We start from the raw sequence: 21,744 nt of genomic DNA on the forward strand, positions 1-21,744 counted from the left end.
CTTTTATCCACCTGAAGAATTTCAACTATGTCAGGTAATTGTTGAATTTTGTGAGACCTACAAAAGAAACGGGTAAAGGAAACGCCTATTGACACACTTTAAGAACTCGTGTCAGGACAGGACCTATTGACACCCTACTCTATACCATTTGGAATACGAAATTCGAACACTTATTCTACTCAAAAAACGTAAATTAATGAAAAAACGCCATACTAATTATATTTTGTTAGATACATTAAATAAATTTTAATATTTTGACAAAAGTGTCAATAGGGGTTCTCTGTCGAAGAGGTGTTCATTCGACCCTACGATGGGGCACTGGTGACCCAAAAACAAAAATTTTACTACGGTCATCTAAATTTATGTTTTACTCTAGTCACAAAAAAAAATTTTCTGACTTCCAATTTTTGGCCATCTCGTCCTTAAAAGGGTTAAGTACCGTATGTGTAGCTGACTTTGATAGCTCCCTTTTCGTAAGCTTGTCTTTATTTTTAGAACAAGGATGGTCTTTATTATCGATCGGACATGGTAGATCGGATCGGTAAAGACCGTTCTTAAGTTATAGAAAGAAAAGCTTACGAACAGGGGGGGGGCAGTCACCCGCATTTACGGTAACATGGTAGAGCAAAAGCGATCATATTCGTACTAGTTTACTTTCAGAACGTTCAAAATCTTACAGATGGAATAATCTGAGTAAAAAATATTTGGACGCAATTGTACATATAAATGTCCTCTGCAATTATGCCGAAGTCATCATCAAAATTGATTAAGTGGGTACCGAGATGATGGAGGTTATGTGTTATAGAAATTGATTTTTCAACTGTGGCGCCTCTAGGGTTAAACCTATATAGTTCAAATATTTTAGAAAGTTGTAATGTTTTGTGAGACCATCCATTTGCGCCTTTACTCATCAACATCGGTCAAATAGGACAAAAGATATGGCGTTTTGAGAAAAAAAGTATTTTGAATTTTTAACCATCGCAGCGCCACTAGTGGTGAATTTTCGAACTCTCATTTGAAAATGCTCGAGACGTAAATAAAAAAGTAGGTCAAAATGATAATCAGAACTGGAGATGTAGGGGAATGTAGGCATTGTCGCACACAATGAACTTTCAAACGATTTGCAAAGAACTGGGGTGACATAACTATTATAATCGTGTCGGAATACTTGTTACAATGTAATCATATTATATTGCTGTTGCATTCCGTGGTGGAAGAATCCGATAAGTCCATGCGTAGACCGCCCAGGAAGGAGCGCCTTCCCCGTGATGTGGATGCTTCTTCCATGCTCCCGGAGTTTTTGGGGCAGAGGCGGTGCATTTTTATTACGTTATATCACAGTGAAAATGTCTTAGCAACAGTCAAATTTTCTTAAGAATGTCACAATAAATGGCCTAACAATGCGTAAAAAGTCGTCATAAATCGATAGATTTATCGATACTATCGATTCGACAGTATCGAAAAGTTATACCACCCCTGGTTTATCATTTCTCATCTCGCCTCATTATGCTATGAAATGATGAACCAGTTCCTTGCGGAATAAATTTTGCAACGTTTGAAGGTTAACTGTGTGCGAACCATGCCTACATTTCCCTAGGCCGCCCAATTTTTCAATTTTGATCTCGTAATTGCTCGATATGATTTAATGATATTATATACAAAGTGCTTTCTACTTAATGCAATGGAGTCCTATTAATTTAAAAAATAGTATATGTAAATGTAAAATGATAAAGTTTTTAAATTAAATCTTACCGTGTTCTAAATGAAAGATCCAACATCTCTTTCTTCAAATCTCACCTTTTCTTTTGTAGATCATTCAAATTCTCAAATACAGAGTATTTTCGAAAATCATCTTTCCAAATTCAAGGATTAAATTGTAAACAACTCTCATTGTTGAGGTAGTTTTCCAACCAAGAAACCAAGATTCAAGAAGTCAAAAACGAACCATCTAACAGTTATTCCGAATCATTATTTTTAAAACAGAATTTCTGATAATTGCAAAACAGAAACCTGAGAATACTTCTAACCTTCTTTGTTGTACTTAAAGACCAATTCGTCAAGAGACTTGAAGAAGTCATCAATTGACTTGAATTCCACAACATTCCACACCCCAGAAACCCATAAATCAGAGCAGAAAGAAAACATTAATTTTGACTTTGAGACGTTTATTTTTCACATTCTGTTACATCAATTCGACTCGGAAGCGGTTCATCAGCTAAATGCCTTAAAATCTACATTTTGAAAGATTTGAAACAAACCAAATCCAGCCAAGGGGACTTCACGGGGGAGAGGATGGGATTGTAACAAAATTGAAATGGGAAAACTATCTCGAAGGGATGTAACAGAAAGCTCACGAATCTTTCACTTGGATGTGAGAGGGGGAACGTACAAAAAAGAAACAAATTCAAGTGAGGGAATGGGAAGTTTCAAAAGCTCTCTCTCTTTTTCTTCTTAATGCTAAAAATTTTCGTGGGCAGTGAAGTTGATTTTCTTTCCATTGATGGCTTTTACATTACTTTTTTTTATCTCTTTTAAGAAACAAAAACGAGAGACAAGTTTTATTTGCAAGGAATTATTTTGTTTTTCTTTTTTTTTTGAAAAAAAAAATGAATCTCTTACATTCCCACAAAAAAATTTAGTTCTCCTCAACTTCAGCCTCCTGCTCTTCATCGAATTCGGCATCTTCATCAGCTGTGGCCTCCTGGTATTGTTGGTACTCAGAAACCAAATCGTTCATGTTACTCTCAGCTTCAGTGAATTCCATCTCATCCATGCCTTCGCCAGTGTACCAATGCAAGAAAGCCTTACGCCTGAACATAGCTGTGAATTGTTCTGAGATACGCTTGAAGAGCTCCTGGATGGCCGTGGAGTTTCCAATGAATGTAGCCGACATCTTAAGTCCTCGTGGTGGAATATCACACACGGCTGTCTTTACGTTGTTGGGAATCCATTCAACGAAGTAGCTGCTGTTCTTGTTCTGGATGTTCAACATCTGCTCATCCACCTCCTTCATGGACATGCGTCCACGGAAGACGGCAGCAACTGTAAGGTAACGTCCGTGGCGTGGGTCGCAGGCTGCCATCATATTCTTAGCATCGAACATCTGCTGCGTGAGTTCGGGCACCGTGAGGGCACGGTACTGCTGTGAACCACGTGACGTGAGCGGAGCGAAACCGGGCATGAAGAAGTGGAGTCGCGGGAACGGCACCATGTTGACGGCCAGTTTGCGCAGATCAGCATTCAGCTGACCAGGGAAACGCAGGCACGTCGTCACTCCGCTCATTGTCAGGGACACGAGGTGGTTGAGGTCACCATATGTGGGGGTGGTAAGCTTAAGGGTACGGAAGCAGATGTCATAGAGGGCTTCATTGTCGATGCAGTAGGTCTCGTCGGTATTTTCGACAAGCTGGTGAACTGACAGGGTGGCATTGTAGGGTTCCACAACGGTGTCTGATACTTTGGGGGATGGGACAACTGAGTAGGTGTTCATGATTCTGTCTGGATATTCCTCCCTGAAACAGAGAACGCAAAGGATTCCTGAATTGGTCGTCCATCAAAACAAGGCGAGGCGGGACCATCAAACCGTTTACGAGAAGTCAGTTACCGATCTGGCACTAGATTTTCGCGTTCGCGTATTATCGGTCGCACGAATTGCAGGGAAATAAATCGATGAGATACAGAGGACGCATACTACTGTAGTTCACTTGATCGGTATCTTGTAGTCGAACGGCAACTACCTTCATCTTTTCTACTACACGGGGACCTCGGAAAAAAGATGAAAAAGCCAACAACTACTAAGAAAGTGAGATCAACCGATCCTTCCTTTTGATAAACCGATGGTATGACTCCTGTCTGTCTAGAAGGTGTCATATAGAGGGTCTATGAGATCTAAACCTGCTGCCCGTTCTCACCGTTGAATCACTTCAACGTGTCTACGTTGTTTTTGTTTCATCAATATTCAAAGACTAAACACTCCCTTGCATCACTTCGAATTTCTTCTTCCCTCATGATAACCGCATGAGTTCAAGAATGGGAAACCTTAATATGCGTAAGGTTTCCAAAAGGAAGGAATGTGGTGTTGTCGTGTACCCTGGGATAACCAATTAATCACTTCAAAGAGTCCAGAACACGGAGCTCCATGTTCCTGTTCGCTCGATCGAATAAAGACTTATTCCTCTGTCCACGAACATATTCTTTGTGGTCTCGTTCCAACGAGGGGAAATGATTCGCAGCTTTCAAATAATGACCGTTGTAATTTTAATAGAAGAACGAACTTCTACAGTAGTACCAAGATGTTATTCGATTACAATACAAAAGGATAGATCATATTCAAGGATGGGAATACTTCGTGTAATGTCAAAAGGGAAGGCACCTAGAAAAACCCATGTTCATCATATCCATTGGAATTGTCAAACTTCAGGATCCTAAAACTTATATAGGATTATTCTCCATCAAAGGCGCGAAGTAGGCGAATTTCACAGGGAGAGTTGACCAGAACCTTTATCCCTGAGATAGAACAAGTTTGATTTCGTCAGTCAACTGCGCCTATCAAGTTTACCAATTCCTGGTCCCTGCAAGTCATTTAGTAGGTATCTTCATCAAAACTCAATGAAGATTCCAACCAATACCGCAATTTTGAGGAACCACGAGTTGGATAATTCCACTTGATGAGTTGACATCTTCCATGAAATAAAACACTCCTATCTCAGGGATACTCAGATCCTAGAATTAAGACCAGGAGTTTTCGAAATTACAGGGGCACGACTTTTCAAAGGCAGGATCAGTATCTTCAAGATGAACAACTAAAGGCATCAAAATCAAATATTCAGAGAACAGTAAGTTATCAAATCGATCCGACATCCGATCCACGAAGTCACTTTCGAACGCAAAATTCACTTTCCTAATAAAACAGATCCCTGCTATCGTATAAAACAATGAAATCAAGAACTTACCTAATTTTTGAGATCAACAGTGTCCCCATACCAGACCCAGTACCACCTCCAAGAGAGTGGGTGAGCTGGAATCCCTGGAGACAGTCGCAGGATTCAGCCTCCTTTCGCACCACATCCAAAACTGAGTCTACTAACTCAGCACCCTCCGTATAATGTCCCTTGGCCCAGTTATTACCGGCACCAGATTGTCCAAAGACAAAATTGTCTGGCCTGAAGATTTGGCCAAAGGGACCTGAACGCACAGAATCCATCGTACCGGGCTCGAGATCAACGAGTACGGCACGTGGCACATATTTTCCACCAGAAGCCTCATTGTAGTACACATTAATGCGCTCAAGCTGAAGATCACTGTCTCCATGGTAAGCTCCGGTGGCATCAATTCCATGCTCATCTGAGATAATTTCCCAGAACTACAAATGCAAGAGAGAAAAAAATATTGCCAATAACGAAAAAGAAAAACTATCGCAGAATTGCGTGATAAAAATCTATTCATGTCTTTCTTTTTAAATATTAAACTCTCAGTTTTATACGGAAAATTATTAGCGTTTTCTTCCATAAATATGTAGAGTAGTTAGTCAATAAAACGTATTTCAGTCAGTTTTATCCTCAACCTTCAAACAAAATCCATGTTTGGTTTGATATAACCAATAGCGCGATTGATTTAAAATTCACCCTCGCAAAGTTTTGCATGACTCACACAACAGGGGTTCACCCTCCTCCCACAAGAAAGTAGAGGGAAAAAATCATACCACACGAATGTGAAATTTCAAACGTATCTTTTTTTTTTTGAACGATTGGTAGAAAGAAAACAAAAATTGTAATCACGACAAGTTGATTAATCAACTAAGTACTCAATAATTGTTGCCACACAATCATAAATCACAGACCGAAGCAAAAGTCTTCACTCTTTGAACTTGGCGCTAATAAAAATTGAAGAAATCGCCAAGAGAGAAATTAAACCTGACATTCACTCCTCACACATACCACGGCCCGCGCTCTTTACTTCTCTCACAAAGAAATTCATTGAGAAAACACTCGCCATCGTGGCAAGTACAACAACATTACAAGAAATATAATAAAACAGTGACTTCATAGACCAATTCCATTGAAAATCCCACCTGAGTTTTGAGAAGAGTTTTGAGAAGAGAAAAGAAATGATTGCTTATCTCATGAATATTCCTTCTTCTCCTCAACAGCAGCAGCTGCTCTCGACAACAAAAAAAACATCATCATCGCCCACACTCACTTAGAGATCGTCAAAAACTTTATGGAGCATAAGGTTGAAACGAAGGCTATATTAGGTTCAATAGAGCCCCCCCTATGTGTGTTAGTAAAAAATTTCTCTTTACCATCACGATTGTGACTTTTCTCTCTACCATCTTTTACTTGAAACCTCCATTCTAAAACCTATCTATTTTTATGTGAATTTCATGTTAGAGAATGTTCAGAGAAGCAAAATTGGATTGACGAAGATTTTCTGCAAAAGCTTCGGAAAGCAAGTATAACGCTATACGATGTGTTGTAAAAATGTTGAAAGACACTTAACATTGACTTGATATTTGGAGTATTTATTGACTGCTTATATCAAATGAGATAACAATCATTAAACCTCTGATTAATCACGGGAACTTCAACCCAAATTTAAAATCAAGATCTATATGAAATGAAGAAAAAGCATTATGCCGTCTTTATCATTTCAGTTGAAATCTTTTGCTTGGAACTTAAACGGTTCGGAAACGGTATATCCATATGGCTTAACCGAAGACCATTTTAGGATATCTAGATTTGCTGTGCGATAAAAACTTGTAGGGTTTATCTTTTCTTAGATTTTGAGACCTTGAAAACTCAAGTCGGGATATCATTCAACTAGATTTGGGTACGATTTAGAAAGAAGGCTCTATTAAGAAAACTACCCGGTACACCTGTTAGAATCCAGTTAGACTATCAAAAGGGTCCTTTATTCGCTCGTCTTTCGTCTTTGCCGTTTTAAATTAGACTGATTATCCGCTATCTAAATCAGGTATACGATACCAAGGATGAATACCAGAGCCACAGAACCCAGTGATTTCTAGTGATTCCGTAGATTCCGACCGTATGGAATAAGTATCAAGGCGGTAATTCCAGTAAGGTCACTATTCTTCAATTATTCTTGGTTGGTAGCCCTGAAGAAGGGCCCGTCTCTTACCAAAACGTTATGAAAAATAATTGAATAACAGAAATTAGACCGAGATTTACGTCTTGACTTTAATTATTATGATATACATTGACCTGAATAATGAAAGTACGATCAAGGACAACTTCAAGATTTGAATACAATAAAATCGTAAAAAAGCTATAACATTATATATTTATGACATTAATGGGCTATTTCCATTGAGAAAATTTTTAAATTTTTGTAATTCCCAATTCACATGAAAGCTCGCAAAAAAGACCAGTTTTGAATACGAATAACTCGTTGACATTTGTTTTGATTCAGTTCCTGGGTGAAAATGCATAAAAACCATCGAAACCTTCATGAAATCACTGCTAAAGGATATTTAATCCTTTGATACGTAAATTGAAGTAGGGAAAGAGATAATGAAAGGTAATTGAAACCATTACCACTTTAAAACAGCAAGGTTACTGTTTTTCAACGCAATTCTAACACTTTGCCCGCCTTTACCGTAAATCAGAGTTCTGGGCATACCGTATCCCCAATAAAGGGACATTTTCTCACTGCACGCACTAAATATCAGAAGAAAACGATCCATTGATGGCACTGTTCCCCATAGAAACAGTCTGGAAAACTGTTCCCAATTTTTATTTTTAAGCTTTCATGCGAAAAAGTTCAACCAGATTGAACTTTTTCTTATAAAAGCACTCCTTTTTCCACAGAAGAACCACAGTTTTTTTGAAAAATCTAGGGGAATTGCTCCGTTCTTCGTACAACCCCAAGCTTCGTAATGACTAGATTTTTCCTTTTCCTATGTTTCTGAAAAAATATGACTCCGCAATATACAATATATTAAAAACTTGTCACTTTCCTCTAGTTTTTAAACATAGAAAAAATATAGTCATTACGAAGCTCGGGGTCGTACGAAGCAAGGGCAATTTTCTCTATATCTCATACAAATATTTTAAGATTCTCGGAATTTGTTACTTTTCTCCCCATTTCGTGTACCTGTGATATATCACCATCTTCTTTTCGAATTATTTTATTACATGACTTGCTAAAAAGTACACCTAAACCGTGTTATTTGACGCAATTATCGATCAACGAAAGGTTATTTTTACAATTATTTCTCACGTTATTACCTCAAAACTATCACGCAAATTACAAATGATTCTCTTTCATTTCCATTCTGATGAGTTTGAGGAAAGTTCAGTGGACAGATGATGGCCCATTTGTTAGCAAAAATGTCATTTAATTAAACTGTGGAGTATAGCAAAACTGTCCCATGGACAGGAGAGTCGTTCATTGACATTCTTCTTCTTTGGGTTTTATGGAAGTGGTTTGGTGGCTTTCTGCAAATGAGACTTTTCACGCAGAGGAAGGTTCTCTTGAAAATTAAAAAAAAGAAAAAACATTCCATCGAGTTCCCATCAAATAAGATTATTGGGTGTTGGAGAAAAGAGAAGGTTTTGCTGTTTGGGAGTCGTCGCAAGAGCGCGATTTTCTCAATGCTCTTCACCTTATTTGGCTCGAAACATTTTTACGAGAGCTCCACTGGAATTGTATTTTGCGATGTTTTTTTTTTTAACTGAAGTTTCTTGGGTGTTGAGACGCCACATACGGAGGAGGAGGCTTTTCTGACGAACTGCACACACGCGCTTAAAGTCCAAGAGTTTATACTTCATGGAGGATTGGATTGCTCACTCAACACACCAACTTGTGAGGTTCAATTGTGGGTCTTTGCCTTCGAAGTTTCGCGAAGGAGAGGGAGAAAAAAGTCGTCTTCTAAAATTGGTCACGGTTTAGTGGGTTTATATATATATATATATTTTTTTATTTAAACTGTTAGAGACACTTCAATCTCTTTCCATGAATTCTCTATGTGTAAATACAACCGAGAGTTTTTATCTCAAACTCAAAAAAAAATGTCTCTTGAAATGCGAATGATGAGTTTTTGGTTTCGGATTATTAAACTTCAAATATCCGTTCTTTCAAATGCAAAGAAGATAGTTTAATAAGTTTTAATAGATTCTACATTGAAATAAAATAATGGAAAATCGCGAAGGTAAAATGAATCATAGATATTGTCAAGTAACAAGAAGACAGACAAATCTTAATGAGAAAAGTGTGTGTGAGTGATTTGAATTCTCAATAAATATAAGTCTCTTATGCAAATTTCAAGAGGTGAACGCAGAAAATGACATCATCTGCCACAAATACCAGTCCAAAAAACATCTCAAAAACTTTTACATTGACTAATCCGCCTTCGTTTCAGAGAGTGAGACTGGAATATTGGCTTAGAACACATCACGTGAAACCAAGAGAACCGCGAATGGGTGCAAATTAATTCATTTCTTGGGTGAATGTTTTTCTTCTTTCTATTTTTGGCCAGCAAAATCAGAAGTCTGAAAGAAGTTTACCTTTAAAGATCTTTTTTTTTTTGCTTAACCCACTTGATGATGAGGTTATTCTTGCCACGACGACAACAGAAGACAAGACAGGATTTTCTTATATGGTTCTCCATTTAACTCTTCGAGAAATTGCGGTCTTTTTATTGTTTAATCAACTCCATTGCATAATGCCACGATAAATATTAATTTGAGTGCTTTTGAGAGCTTGTGTTAGAAAATGTTTTGATTGGATGAAGATTTTCCTGTTCTGAAGACTCTCAAAAGGTCAGTGATGCAATTTAACTATAAAAAAATATTAGCCGTATTCACTATGGCGTTGTTATCTCGTAATCTTCGTAATCTGTTATCTTGTTATAATTTTTCATTTATAAAATACATTACGAGGACATAACGAGATAACGAGATAACGATATTACAAGATAACAGCGCCATAGTGAGTACGGCTATTGTAAATATTGAAAAAATATCAGGTTGTCGTATTCCTTGCGTAGATCCAGTATAATCGGATAATGAGAGAGATTCAATACATCGGAAACATGAATTTTGAGGTAAATGATTACTTGATATCCTTTCTCTGACATCTTGTCCAAATGACATTATACTTAAAGTCTGACAGATCTTCCACCCTTATACGGGCTTCAGGCCTACGGCTTAGTCATATGGCTTAACTGCTCTAATTTCTTATCAATCACGATTTTTGGAGAAATTTAACTTAGGATTAGATTATTAAAGATAAATGACTTGTTAGGTTCTCTAAAACTAATAAAAGTTTTCGCTATTTAAGATTTTGAGACCTTTGGGAACTGGGCTAAACCTCTAGTCTGAAGATCGCTTTAGCGATGCCAGCGCACTCTAGCTAGCGACTTAGATCCCCGATAAGACTTGGTCAACGCCAACAACGGCTTAGTAATCAGGTATTCAGTATGTAACAAGGATCGCCATCGATGTTCAATACTTCCAGATACAAAACTTCAATTTTAGGAATAAAGCTGATCTTATAAATTTATGAAGTCTACTGAACTTATGGGGCTACTGATAAAAATAATAAGCTTTCCTTAGATGTCTGGATAATTTTCGAAATATCAAATGTGAAGTCACGTCGAGTGCGATCATGAACAAAGAGACGCATTGATGCAAAATCTACAAATGAGAAAAATGATTGGAGTGTTGTGTACCGTACCGTCTTAGTCATTTCTGGAGTTAAGTCGTAGGTGTGTCCACAGTATCTTATACGGGTTTCAGACCTAAAACTAAGCCATATGGCTCAACTGCTCTAATTGCTTATCAATCACAATTCTTCGGAAAAATTTAACTTAGGAGTGGATTATTACAGATCAGTCACCTATATCAAAAAGCATTAAAATTGCTCGCTATTTAGGATTTTGAAACCTTCGGGAACTGGTCTAAACCTCTAGTCCGAAGCCGGCCTTATAGTTTAGGCTGATTCTTAACCGTCAAGTTTTTCGGACTACACCTTCTTGAGGATCAACCACTATTTTCAAAATAAGGCAAGTGACTTTAAATGATTTTTTGGACATTTATCCCGGAATACAGAATATATTCAAAAACTATCTCATTCAAAGCTAGGATTACTCTTATGGATTCTAGGATTCTTATGGCTCTTCAGTAAAAACTACTGTAAATGCGAATGACTTAGGCCTTCGGAAATGACTTTTCCCCTCCCCCTCTGCTATTTGCACTTATAGATGATTTCGTCCGATCGAACATGGTAAATCGTATCGGTGAGGACCATTTTAAGTGCTCCGATTAAAGAAAAGTTTACGAAGAACAGGGGGCAAAATAGTCCCTAGAGGGCAAAGTCACCCGCATCTACAGTAAGAGGAATTTAAGGTTTTGATAATGTAATTCAGAGGTGTGCAAGAACCGTTTGAAACCGAACAAACGTCAAATGAAACTTGTGCGTCAATGGTCAAAACGCTATCTGAACAAACTTATTTTGACGTTTATTCGATTTCAACGGTTCTTACATACCTTTGCTGTAATTAGTAACTTAGGAACCTATAGGGTAAAGTTCTTCCATGAAGTTCATGAACGTTCTGCCTTCAAAGTTCGAACGTCCAAGCCTTCGAATAATGTGAATTTCTTTTACGTTTCCTAAGAGATTTACACATGATTATCACATAATTATCAATAATCGACGACAAGCTAACTAAAAGTAAATAGAAATGTGTGTCTTAGGAAAAATAAAAGAATATTCACATTATTCGAAGGCATGAACGTTCGAAGGGAGAGTACTTTCCTCTACTTTATAATTGAAGTCTTTTGAATATGTGTTGAACTTGGTTTATAAGCCCAAGAGTACTTTGTTATTGATTTCAAGTCAAAACGAGTAAAGACCCTCGCTTCTCATCTGAAACAGGACAAATTCCTGCCTCTGTTCGGATTTAAACAGAGGACCTTTCGTTGTCTACGCGACTGCTCTACCACTCAGCTATGGGGGCACCTGCTCTGACTGAGTATTCTGCCTGACTCTTACTATAACTCAGTGGTCTAGCAGACGCCTAGATAGCGAATGATCCTTAGTTCAAACCCGAGTGGATACTATTCCATTCCATACTATGCTATCTCAGAACGACAACTTTTAAGGAGATCCATTCGAATTTGGCAAATCCCTATACTGCCCGTGTAAATTTTTCCGAAAAGATTGAACATCTCGTCATCTGAACGTCGGTCGATTGATCACCAAATAATCTCATCAATAATATATCTCTTGTTGTGAAAAAGGCCTGAAATGACTTAGCGCTTAGTGTAATGGACACATCGATTTCTGGATCACAGCAATAACTCTATTCCATACTATTCTAAAACGACTTGACATACTTTTGCTAAGACATTATGCTAGCTATTCCTGACAACGAGTTCTACTGCCAGTGAAATTTTGATGATCATCAAGCGTCTAGGTAAAAATTAACTCTTTCCGGACCACAACATATCCAGCGAACGAATTTCAGTAAAACTCACTTTATTGTAAGTCTTACTGGTCAAATATGATACTTTTGTAGAGAAAGAATTTTCTCCGCCTCTGGGAAATTGGAAAACTCATGGGAACTCTCGTCCCCTAAAGAACGCAAAAGATAGAAACTTGGACAAACTTCAATTTTCCAAAAGCCAATAATATCAATTTTGTGAATTATTTTTGCATGTCAAATGACTCCTTTACAATGTTGATCACTAAAACAAGAAGAATTATTGACCAGTATCTTGTGGGATGTCCAGGAAGTGCTGAAAAGGACACTCAGCTCCTGCTTGCCAACAGATTCCTCAAAATATTTCACAGAATAGCACTTTAACACACATTTCTCTCAACAGGATGTTATTGCAGACACATTAAGCTTTCTCAAGAGCCAAAAAAACACTTCCTGGACAATCAGAATTCACCAAAATCTGGAAGAATAGGAAAAACTTCCCCGAAAGCAATCTCCTTCGCTGCCAAATGTCAAAATTATCGGCCATATTGACAAAAATTTCGCTCCCGCTTGAATTTTCTTACAAGGTTGGTGTCAAAAACCAAATGGCGGGCACTGGCGGGATAACCTTACATTTGACCTCAAGATTCTTGGGGACGAGAATTCCCATCAACTTTGAACAAGTTTTTTGAAAATTTATGAAAAAATTGTTTTTTAAATTTATGTAATCTGTAATTGATAGTTATCATACTTATTGGCCCCGAGAGGTTTTTCCTTATTCGGGTCTAGAAATATGAAAAAAGTCACAATATGTGCAAGGAAGCAGAAAATCGAAAATTCACGATTTTTGACCAAGAATATCTTAGCTCAGGAGTTAATTAGGATCCTGCAAAAAATATCCTAGATTTGGACATCCTTATAGTTTGTAATTATCCAGAAGAATCGGATTTTTATCGATTCTAGATAGTCTAAAAAAATTGTTGTTTCCATGGGTACCCAGTGTCCCAAAGGAGACGAAAGAGTTAAACGGCTACCATAAGATTCTGCTACTATGGACATTCAATGTATCTGGTAACAGAGTTCTCGCCCTATGATGCAAGTGTCGTAGGATCAATGCCTTATAGATCACCAAGAATTTTTCTTATTTCTTTTCGATTCCTTGTGGAATCAGACTGACAACTATTTTACTGTATAAGAAAAAATAATAATGCATGTTCCGAATTCCAGCTAGTGGGAAGGCCTAGTTCTTCTATTGAATGCTGTGCCAGCAGTATTACTATTTTTATTATTACTGTAATAATGTGCCAACTTTTAAATGACTTCCTGAAATATTACCATTCTGAGATAGTTTTAATATGGAATAGAACGGTCAATTTGCAAGCATTTAAAAGTCCATCATAAAAAGAAAACTGCCCTACTTGAGGTAATCCCAGATGACAATTAGTATCCATTTAAAACGACTGTAAATTTAATATACCTTCAATTTTCAGGTAGTTAAAGGTACACGTCAAGAGCACCCTTCATTACCATAAATCATAATCCAAAAAGGTGTCTTCAAAAGCTAATCTAAAAGTCAATGTAATCTTGGGAAAACAATTAACACCTAGTTTATGGGCTTGGGATATATGGGGATAGAAATTTCCGTGTCAAATATTTGATCATCCGCTAATTCCGAGCCATCTGCAATCTTTGGTGTGTCAATTAAACAAGCAAAAGGCACCGGTGAAAAGGTACAAAACTCTTCGTTATAGTGAAAGAAGTTTGCCTGTGTTTGGAGGTCGATAAACCATCATGGACTTTCTTTTCTTCCATTTTCTGCATTTCTTCTTCTTCAAAAGTACCTTTTTCTTCACTTTATTTATTCCAGCAAATTTCTTCCACAAAAATCTTATGGATTTTGTGATTCTTTTTATTTTATTCGTGCTAACATCTCTCACCTTCCTAGGAATGCATCAAAAATCTAGGTAATTAATTTCAAGTGGAACAATGTTGAGAGATTTTTTTTAACAGTATTCTTCTGGCAACAATCTCTCTTCAATTGAGTGATTTTTCTCGTTGCGACAGGCATAAAAAAATGAGGAAAAATGCTTAATAAATGATGAATTTAAGTATTGAATTAACTGTAAAATCCATGTTTCTTTCTCCATCTCAATTGCTCTCGCTCTCTCGAAAATTATTCAACATGTTCTCTCAATTATCTCACTTTCTCGCTCTATCATGTACGACTGCCCAAAGGATGGAAAGAGATAGGGCAAAGAGTGAATCATCAGAGCGCGAGATCAATTATGAGGCACTCAATTAAGATGGAAATTGATGGAAGAACGAGAGAATTTGTGGAATTACGCACAACAATATCTTTCTCTTTCTAGCGCATGGGCAGATGGAACGTATCCACTGACCATCTGCTACTTCCTCTGGGATGGAATTGCTTCTCTTTCTCTCTTCCAGAGCCGTTCTTGGAAAACCATTTCTCGTAGTTGCGCAAGCAACAAGAGAAAGAGAAAGCAAACCGAGGACTCAATGGAAAGAGCGAGACAAGCAAGAATAATCTATTTTTAGAGGGTGACTTCTGAAGAATACACAGCTAGTGTAATTGATTGAAATATGAAAAAAATTAATAGACCTTAACTTAAGATTTATAGATCTAAAGTTGTCTTGTACAATAAATTAGAAAGATTAATATATCATTTAAAAAATTATTAAGCGATGAAAATGATTGAAAAATAATGACATTTTTAAAATCGAATAGATTCCGTAAACTATATTTTTGGTTTTAAAATTAAAACCGAAAGTTCTATTAAAGATTTTAAATTATAAATCGTAAAGTTTCTTTAACTTGGTTTTAGCTGGTTTGCCTTAAATTTTTAAAAACGATCGCAAGAACCCTCTATAGCCCTTAAATACTTTAAGACTTTATTTGTTTGATAATTGAAGACATAGGTACATAACAGTCTTATGATATGACATAAAGATAAGTCTTTGATGCGAAAAAATAAACATAAATGTCCTACAAGAAGAGCCTGAAGTTTAAATCTATAATCTTATAACTTCGAACAGCATTATTTAATATTAATAAAATAATAGTTACGCTCTTAGACTGAGATAAAACTTTAATACTAAATGGGACATTTTCACATCGAACAGACTGGGCTTTTTTACATGGTCATTGCTTTTTTACTCCTTCATTGCTTTTTTACACGTGGAAAAAATATTCAAAAAACTGCGGCATCAAACCAATTTTTGCATCAATTTGATCTTTTTCCGTTCTCTGAGACAATATTATGTAAAAAGAAAATGATATTTTAGTAAAATTAGCCAAATTTAAATACCTTGAACAAAAAGCAAAAAGCAATTGCCCGGTCAATTGCTCTTTTCTTGACAATAGTCCGTTAACATTCTCTATTTGAATTCACTGTTCGAAATTTCATCGACCACCATCGAAATCAGCTGATGCCAGGAAAAATCAAAACAAAGGATATTTTACTCATAAAACTCTTGAGAAAACTTTTGAAATACATTTAAAATGAGTCTAGGCTTAGTAAAATTAAAGTTTAGTATAAAATACATGTGAATAATGTGAACTACATTGTTATGAACAATTGAAAATATTTCCCGCCTTGGACATTTTACTTACACTGGATGGCGCTGTTCTCAGTGAGTTATCTAATCGAAACCAATGAAGGTGTCATATCACTTCTCCATTGCTTCTTTGAAAATCGATTAAAAGAGCAATGGCCCAGTCTGTTCGATGCTTTTAAGTCACTTCATATTTTTAATTTTAAAGATTTTATCTTCGGGTATGATTTTGTCCATGGTTACAGGTATAGGGGAAATGCTTCTAATTTTGTCCAGTTTCTTATTTTGGACACTTTGAGGATAACATTGGACACTAAAAATAAATTGATTAAAATGATGGATTTTTATTCCAATATTTGATGAATAATGAATTCTATCTAAATATTTGTTCTTATTGGAAGATTTTGACACTAAATACGTTAAAATTTGAATATGATTTGAGTTGAAATTGCTTTGTTGAAAATGCAGTGTGAGCAATTGCTTACGAGAAATATGACAGAACTTCGTGGCTTACTTCAGTCTTATTTAGTTTTGGTGAAGTACTAACAAAGTTTGTTCGCTGTTTTTGAGTGATATTATTGAATATTCATTGAATATTGTGTTGATTCACGTTACTGATGATTTGTACATTTGACCTGAAGTGAGATTTGCCTTGTGAATTATATTTTTCGTGTGAAAAATGGGAAATTTTTTAAGACATTCACCAGTGAGGTGATGATTCTTATTTTGGACAGGTGTTTTTCTCACGAAATTTCGTGAAGTTTTAGCTTTTGTGATGACTAGGTTGGACAAATGCCTGGAGAAATGAAGGAGCATCATCTCTACGAAAGAGATGCAGTGAGAAATGCCTTGAAAGGCTCCCGGAAAGGGCAGGGAATGAGCGAATCCGCACGTACTTGGAGTACCGAAGTCAACTCACTTTAATGAATGATATGGAAAGTTTCTGGGCTTCTTGTGACATTCCACGTTTCCCTTACATGACCAGGAAGAGGACTTGGTAAGATTGGTTCATAAAATGAAGAACAATGGGCTTCCTGTTGAAGCGGATTATCTGTCCAAATTTACAGACAAGTTGTAAAAATTAATAACCAAGTTGTCCAAAATAAGAGTCAAATTCACCTCTACATATCAATTCATTTTTAAACGTATTAAAACTAATTTTAGTAAAAATGAGATGATAAATAGCTTGCCAAGTTTCTAAACAATCCTTTTGAAAAGAGAGTAACAAGAAAAGTCAATTAGTATTGAAAATATGGCACTTCAAACTTAGGATATCGATGCTTATATGCAGACTGTCCAAAATTATAAGCACTTCCCCTAAGATTAATAATAATATAAAGATGGAAACACAGTATAACATGCTTCATTTGGAATGAAAAAATACGTCTGTTAGAAAGTGTCCATTGTAATAGTGGATTAATACGATCTCTAAGATATCTAGGATGTATCGACAGTTGTCATATCTGCACTTGTTTTGTGTCTGTATTTGATGCAAGCTACGATACTGACGTCGCCTCTTGCATGAAAAGCTGATACAAAAGAAATGCAGATATGACAAAGTGTCGATGCAACCGACCGCATCGCTTTCTTAACCACCTGAAAAGCAATTCTAACTAACAATTTTTCATGAGTGGCAACAGTGTTTCGGGCAGTTTTCAGTAATGTCTATGCCTATCATTTTCGTACTCTAGTGTTTGTAGTTGGCAAGTGCGAGTAGAAGGCAAAATCAAACACTTGTTATCTTTTATCTTCACCATGACACCACGGTGAAGTGCTTAATTGAAGAAAATCATAGAAAATCTTGTTACAAAAAAAACTTTACTGTATTAAAATGACATAAGTTTGCTTCGAAATTAGAGCTAATACCCTAGGGTATTTAATAAAAAGAAATATGAAAAAGAGCTTGTAAAAAATGAAATGTCACTTGATTATTCACAAGGTATGACGTTCTCAATTGAGTGCGCCGTAGATGTGGGTGCTGACTTTACTCCCTGATACTCCTGAGCTTTTCTTGTATTCTAGCACTTAAGGATACTCTTAACCGATCGAACAAGATAGGATCAGTGAAGACATCCTTAATTGGTAGAATTAAAAAAAAAACCTACGGACAGCAGGGGGCAGTCATCCGCATCGACGGTATATATTAAATGTGAAAGCATAACTCCTCTAAATATTGTGAAGTTTTTTTTCCAAATGAAACATTTTGACGCAATTAACGTGCACATGTACATATGGGAGCTGTTTTGTTTAAAATGCCTTTTTTTATATTCTTCAAAATGTGTTGAAGAAATAAAAAAGACCAAAATCTAATGCCTCTGGCACACTTTCTAGACTATAGATTTTATTAAATCAAATTTGCTATCCCTTTTTTAAGCTAATAGCACAGGACTATTCAACAATTTTGCACTCAAATCCAAATTGAATTTGTTGCGATGTTTTTGAAAAGAAAAGTGCAACTGTGGGGGACATACATTTGAGAAAAGCTTGAAAAAGAAATTGAAGTTTTAATTGGAAAAAGGTATAAGGATTTAATTAATCATTCTAATTAATCAATGCATTTTTATGTAAAGTAAAAAAAAGTATCCAGACAATTGGCCAAAGCGATGCTAACACGAAAGTCGTCAAACAACGGAAAATAAACAAATAAATTTGAATATTCTAGAAGGCAAGCTTCAAAGGGTCAACATAAGAATCACTCTCACCACAGGCTACTTCAGCCTTTCTTTTTTTTCCAGCTTAATAAATCGATACCAAACCACCCGCAAACCCGCCCCATACCTTGGGTGCCCCAATTGAGGACAAGGCGAATGCCCCTCGGGGAAATGCTTGAAGAAAATTTGGCTTTGGCATCATTTCCAACGGAAAAAATGTATTAACGGTCGATTCAAAAGATGACGCCTCGAGGGTTAATCAGGCAGATGTCGCTTCAATCAATAATCACATTTTTCTGCAATTTTCAACACGCCTTTTCTCACAGAAATTCAGCAAATTTTACCAAAAAAGCAACAAATTGCGACTTATCTTGCTGCGGGGAATAAATTTTGATGCGAATATTGGAAAATTCTAGAGAAACGTTTGAAAAAATTGAGGTTGAACATCTGCTTCAATTCACAATGAAAGACAGTATGATGCGACCAAAATGCCGGTGATTTCAATCGCCAACGCTTATCGCTCGAAAATTCCTTTACAATCACAATTTACACGCCATTTGAGACCCGAATATATTTATAGCCATATCACGTAATTACCAGGGAATAAAATAGGTGATTTTACACGTAGACTTATCACTTGAAAATCGCCCAGAAAAAATAGAGTAAGCGATGAGAAAATATCGATGTCGTCACCATTTTTTCCGCGAGTCTCTCAAATTGGCTAATTTTCTCAATTAATTCAGCACTCACCTTAGCTCCAATCTGGTTTCCACACTGTCCAGCCTGAATGTGAACAATTTCCCTCATTTTTGGATGATTTTTCTGGGACTTTTTGTATTAATTAAGAAGAGAACAGTTGAACACACGATAATTCCTACCGCACAGCACAACGACTCACTGAAAACTGTGCCGCGTCTCGCTCGATAGCGGCTTTTTACACGATGGCAAATCGGCTACCCCCACCACTGGGACGTGGTGGGAAGAATTTCCCCTCACTGAACAACTGGCACTTTTCAGTTGGATTTTCTCAATAAATTTCAATCAAAAGCCACCCGGTAAGTCAACAAATCACCCCTATGTAAATCTTTACTGCAATTTCCCAGCTGGGTTTTTCTGCAAAAAAGGCATTTTCACGTGTTTTCTGGGTGTTTTCTCTTCTTCGGCATTTCCCCTTAAAACTGTCTGACACACCCAGCGCCACTCACAGCGCATGCGCAAAGCGGAGAGAACTGGCAGTAGCATGCTGTGAGTGTGCTGTGAGTTTGAGGAGAATTATGGCAACGCTTTTTCTTTGCGCTTGAGGCTCGTGGGGCTCGTGGGTGGCTGCGAAAAGTGGCAACATGTGGGCGCACAGATGGCCAAAAAAGGGCGCAAAATATTATAAACATTCCAATTATTCTAAACTGGCGCCCTTAACTGCTTTGAAAATTTTCAAACTGACAAAATACCTAAAATTACCATCAGGAGATCATTAAATTCTGCAAATGATTGCATACAGAGCAGAGAAATTGACGAAGTTGAGCGTGTGAATCAATTAATTATATTTTCCACTCTATATTTTTTTTACCGCGAAGGCGGTTGAATGAGTCAAGCAAATAAAGAAGTTTTACACGTTTTTGTTGATTATTTTTTTGGGGGGCAACCTCTGCAAAAATCTCCAGAGGAAGTTGCATTAAAATGGTCAGAGAGGATTCTCTCACGAGGTACAATAGTTTTTTCTAAGTGATTTATTGATTAATAAATGTTATATTTCTTAAATTGAAATCCGAGAATTACTGTCAAGAATTTTGTTTGTTGCAGAAAAAATCCATAAATGTCCAGGGAAGCCAAATGAAATCACCAACTCTTTTAAGGATTGCAGATAAAATAGCGAGAAAGTTAATCAATTTTTTATGGTCAGATTGCAAAGAAGAATAACACATTTTGCATTTAAATTATAAATGATTTATTAGTCTTCAATCAGATTTAGAGATGTTCTCTGAGAGATCTGAAAAACTTTAATTAATAAATAATTCAATTTATTTTGACCTAATTTAAAAGTTCATATTCAAATTCTAATGCATAATGAATGAAATGCAATAAAAAAATCTTTTTAGCGGACTGTATGGAAGTCAATAATCGGAAATCTTTAGCAACTTTGCCATTTTAGAATCGAATACTTGTTATTCAACTATTAAAATTCATAAAGCAAAGAGGAAACATTGTATTAATTTTATGAATAAATTATGCTGCGAAAATCTTGAATTTAAATTTATTCTCTAGTCCAGTTCTTGCAGAATCTATCTCCATACTGTTTTAAAAACATAGAAATAGAAACTTTGTCTTTGTCATCAGGTGTTAAGCTGTGCTTTTCTTGTTGAAAAATAAAAGCAATAAAACTTTGCTAAAAGTTAATTGAACTTTTTGAAAAAAGTAAAACTCAAAATGCCTTATTTTTTATCTTAATTTTAATCAATTGAAACATTTGTGAATCAGTTGAGAATAAAAAAATAAGGGAACTGTACCAAATTTCGACCAGCTTGGAATTTCGGCCATTTCTTTTGTTCCTCAAATTTCCATGAATTTTTAAGTTTTACACACTTTAGAGATTATAAAATGTAAAAACCAAGAACAAAAACGTATTTTTTACTAACGAGATGATGTAAAAAAATTGGAAAAATTAAAGAAAGGCAAGGAACAATGAGTATCAAGGTTGTAGAAATATTACCCAAAGCTGTCTATATTTTTATTCATTTTGAAATATATTAAAAATGATTTTAGAGAAAAACCAATAAACTACAGAGTTAGGTGTAATTCAAAACTCTGAATTAAGAATAAAATAAGGATGAAGTACAGGGAGTTCCGGTTTGAGAGAAAACGGACTGAAAGAATTTGATATGAATTGCCTATACTTTTGGAACCTCATTTATTAAACAATTTTTAAAATACCCCTAAATGTATGCAAATATTTTTCACGTGGTAAATTTGAGATACATTTCTTATGAACCGTTGCCACTGAAAATAGGCTGGAAAATTGGTGCCGAAAATGTCTTGCATACATCATGGCGTTTCCATACTTATCCCAAAGATACATCC

The 21,744-nt window shown here is 36.2% G+C and overlaps 1 protein-coding gene across 1 annotated transcript; it reads right to left on the reverse strand.

Annotated features, from left to right (window-relative positions):
- Positions 1 to 2,148: 2,148 nt before the first annotated feature.
- On the reverse strand, positions 2,149 to 19,790 carry LOC129804168 (tubulin beta-1 chain). Its single transcript, XM_055851244.1, has 3 exons — positions 19,420 to 19,790; positions 4,953 to 5,362; positions 2,149 to 3,512 (listed from the first exon to the last, which is right to left on the reverse strand). The coding sequence occupies exons 1-3, from the start codon at positions 19,474 to 19,476 to the stop codon at positions 2,636 to 2,638; spliced, it is 1,344 nt and encodes a 447-aa protein (XP_055707219.1). The 5' UTR covers positions 19,477 to 19,790; the 3' UTR covers positions 2,149 to 2,635.
- Positions 19,791 to 21,744: the final 1,954 nt, after the last annotated feature.

This window comes from Phlebotomus papatasi, chromosome 2, assembly GCF_024763615.1.
Source record: "Phlebotomus papatasi isolate M1 chromosome 2, Ppap_2.1, whole genome shotgun sequence".
NCBI lineage: Eukaryota > Metazoa > Arthropoda > Insecta > Diptera > Psychodidae > Phlebotomus > Phlebotomus papatasi.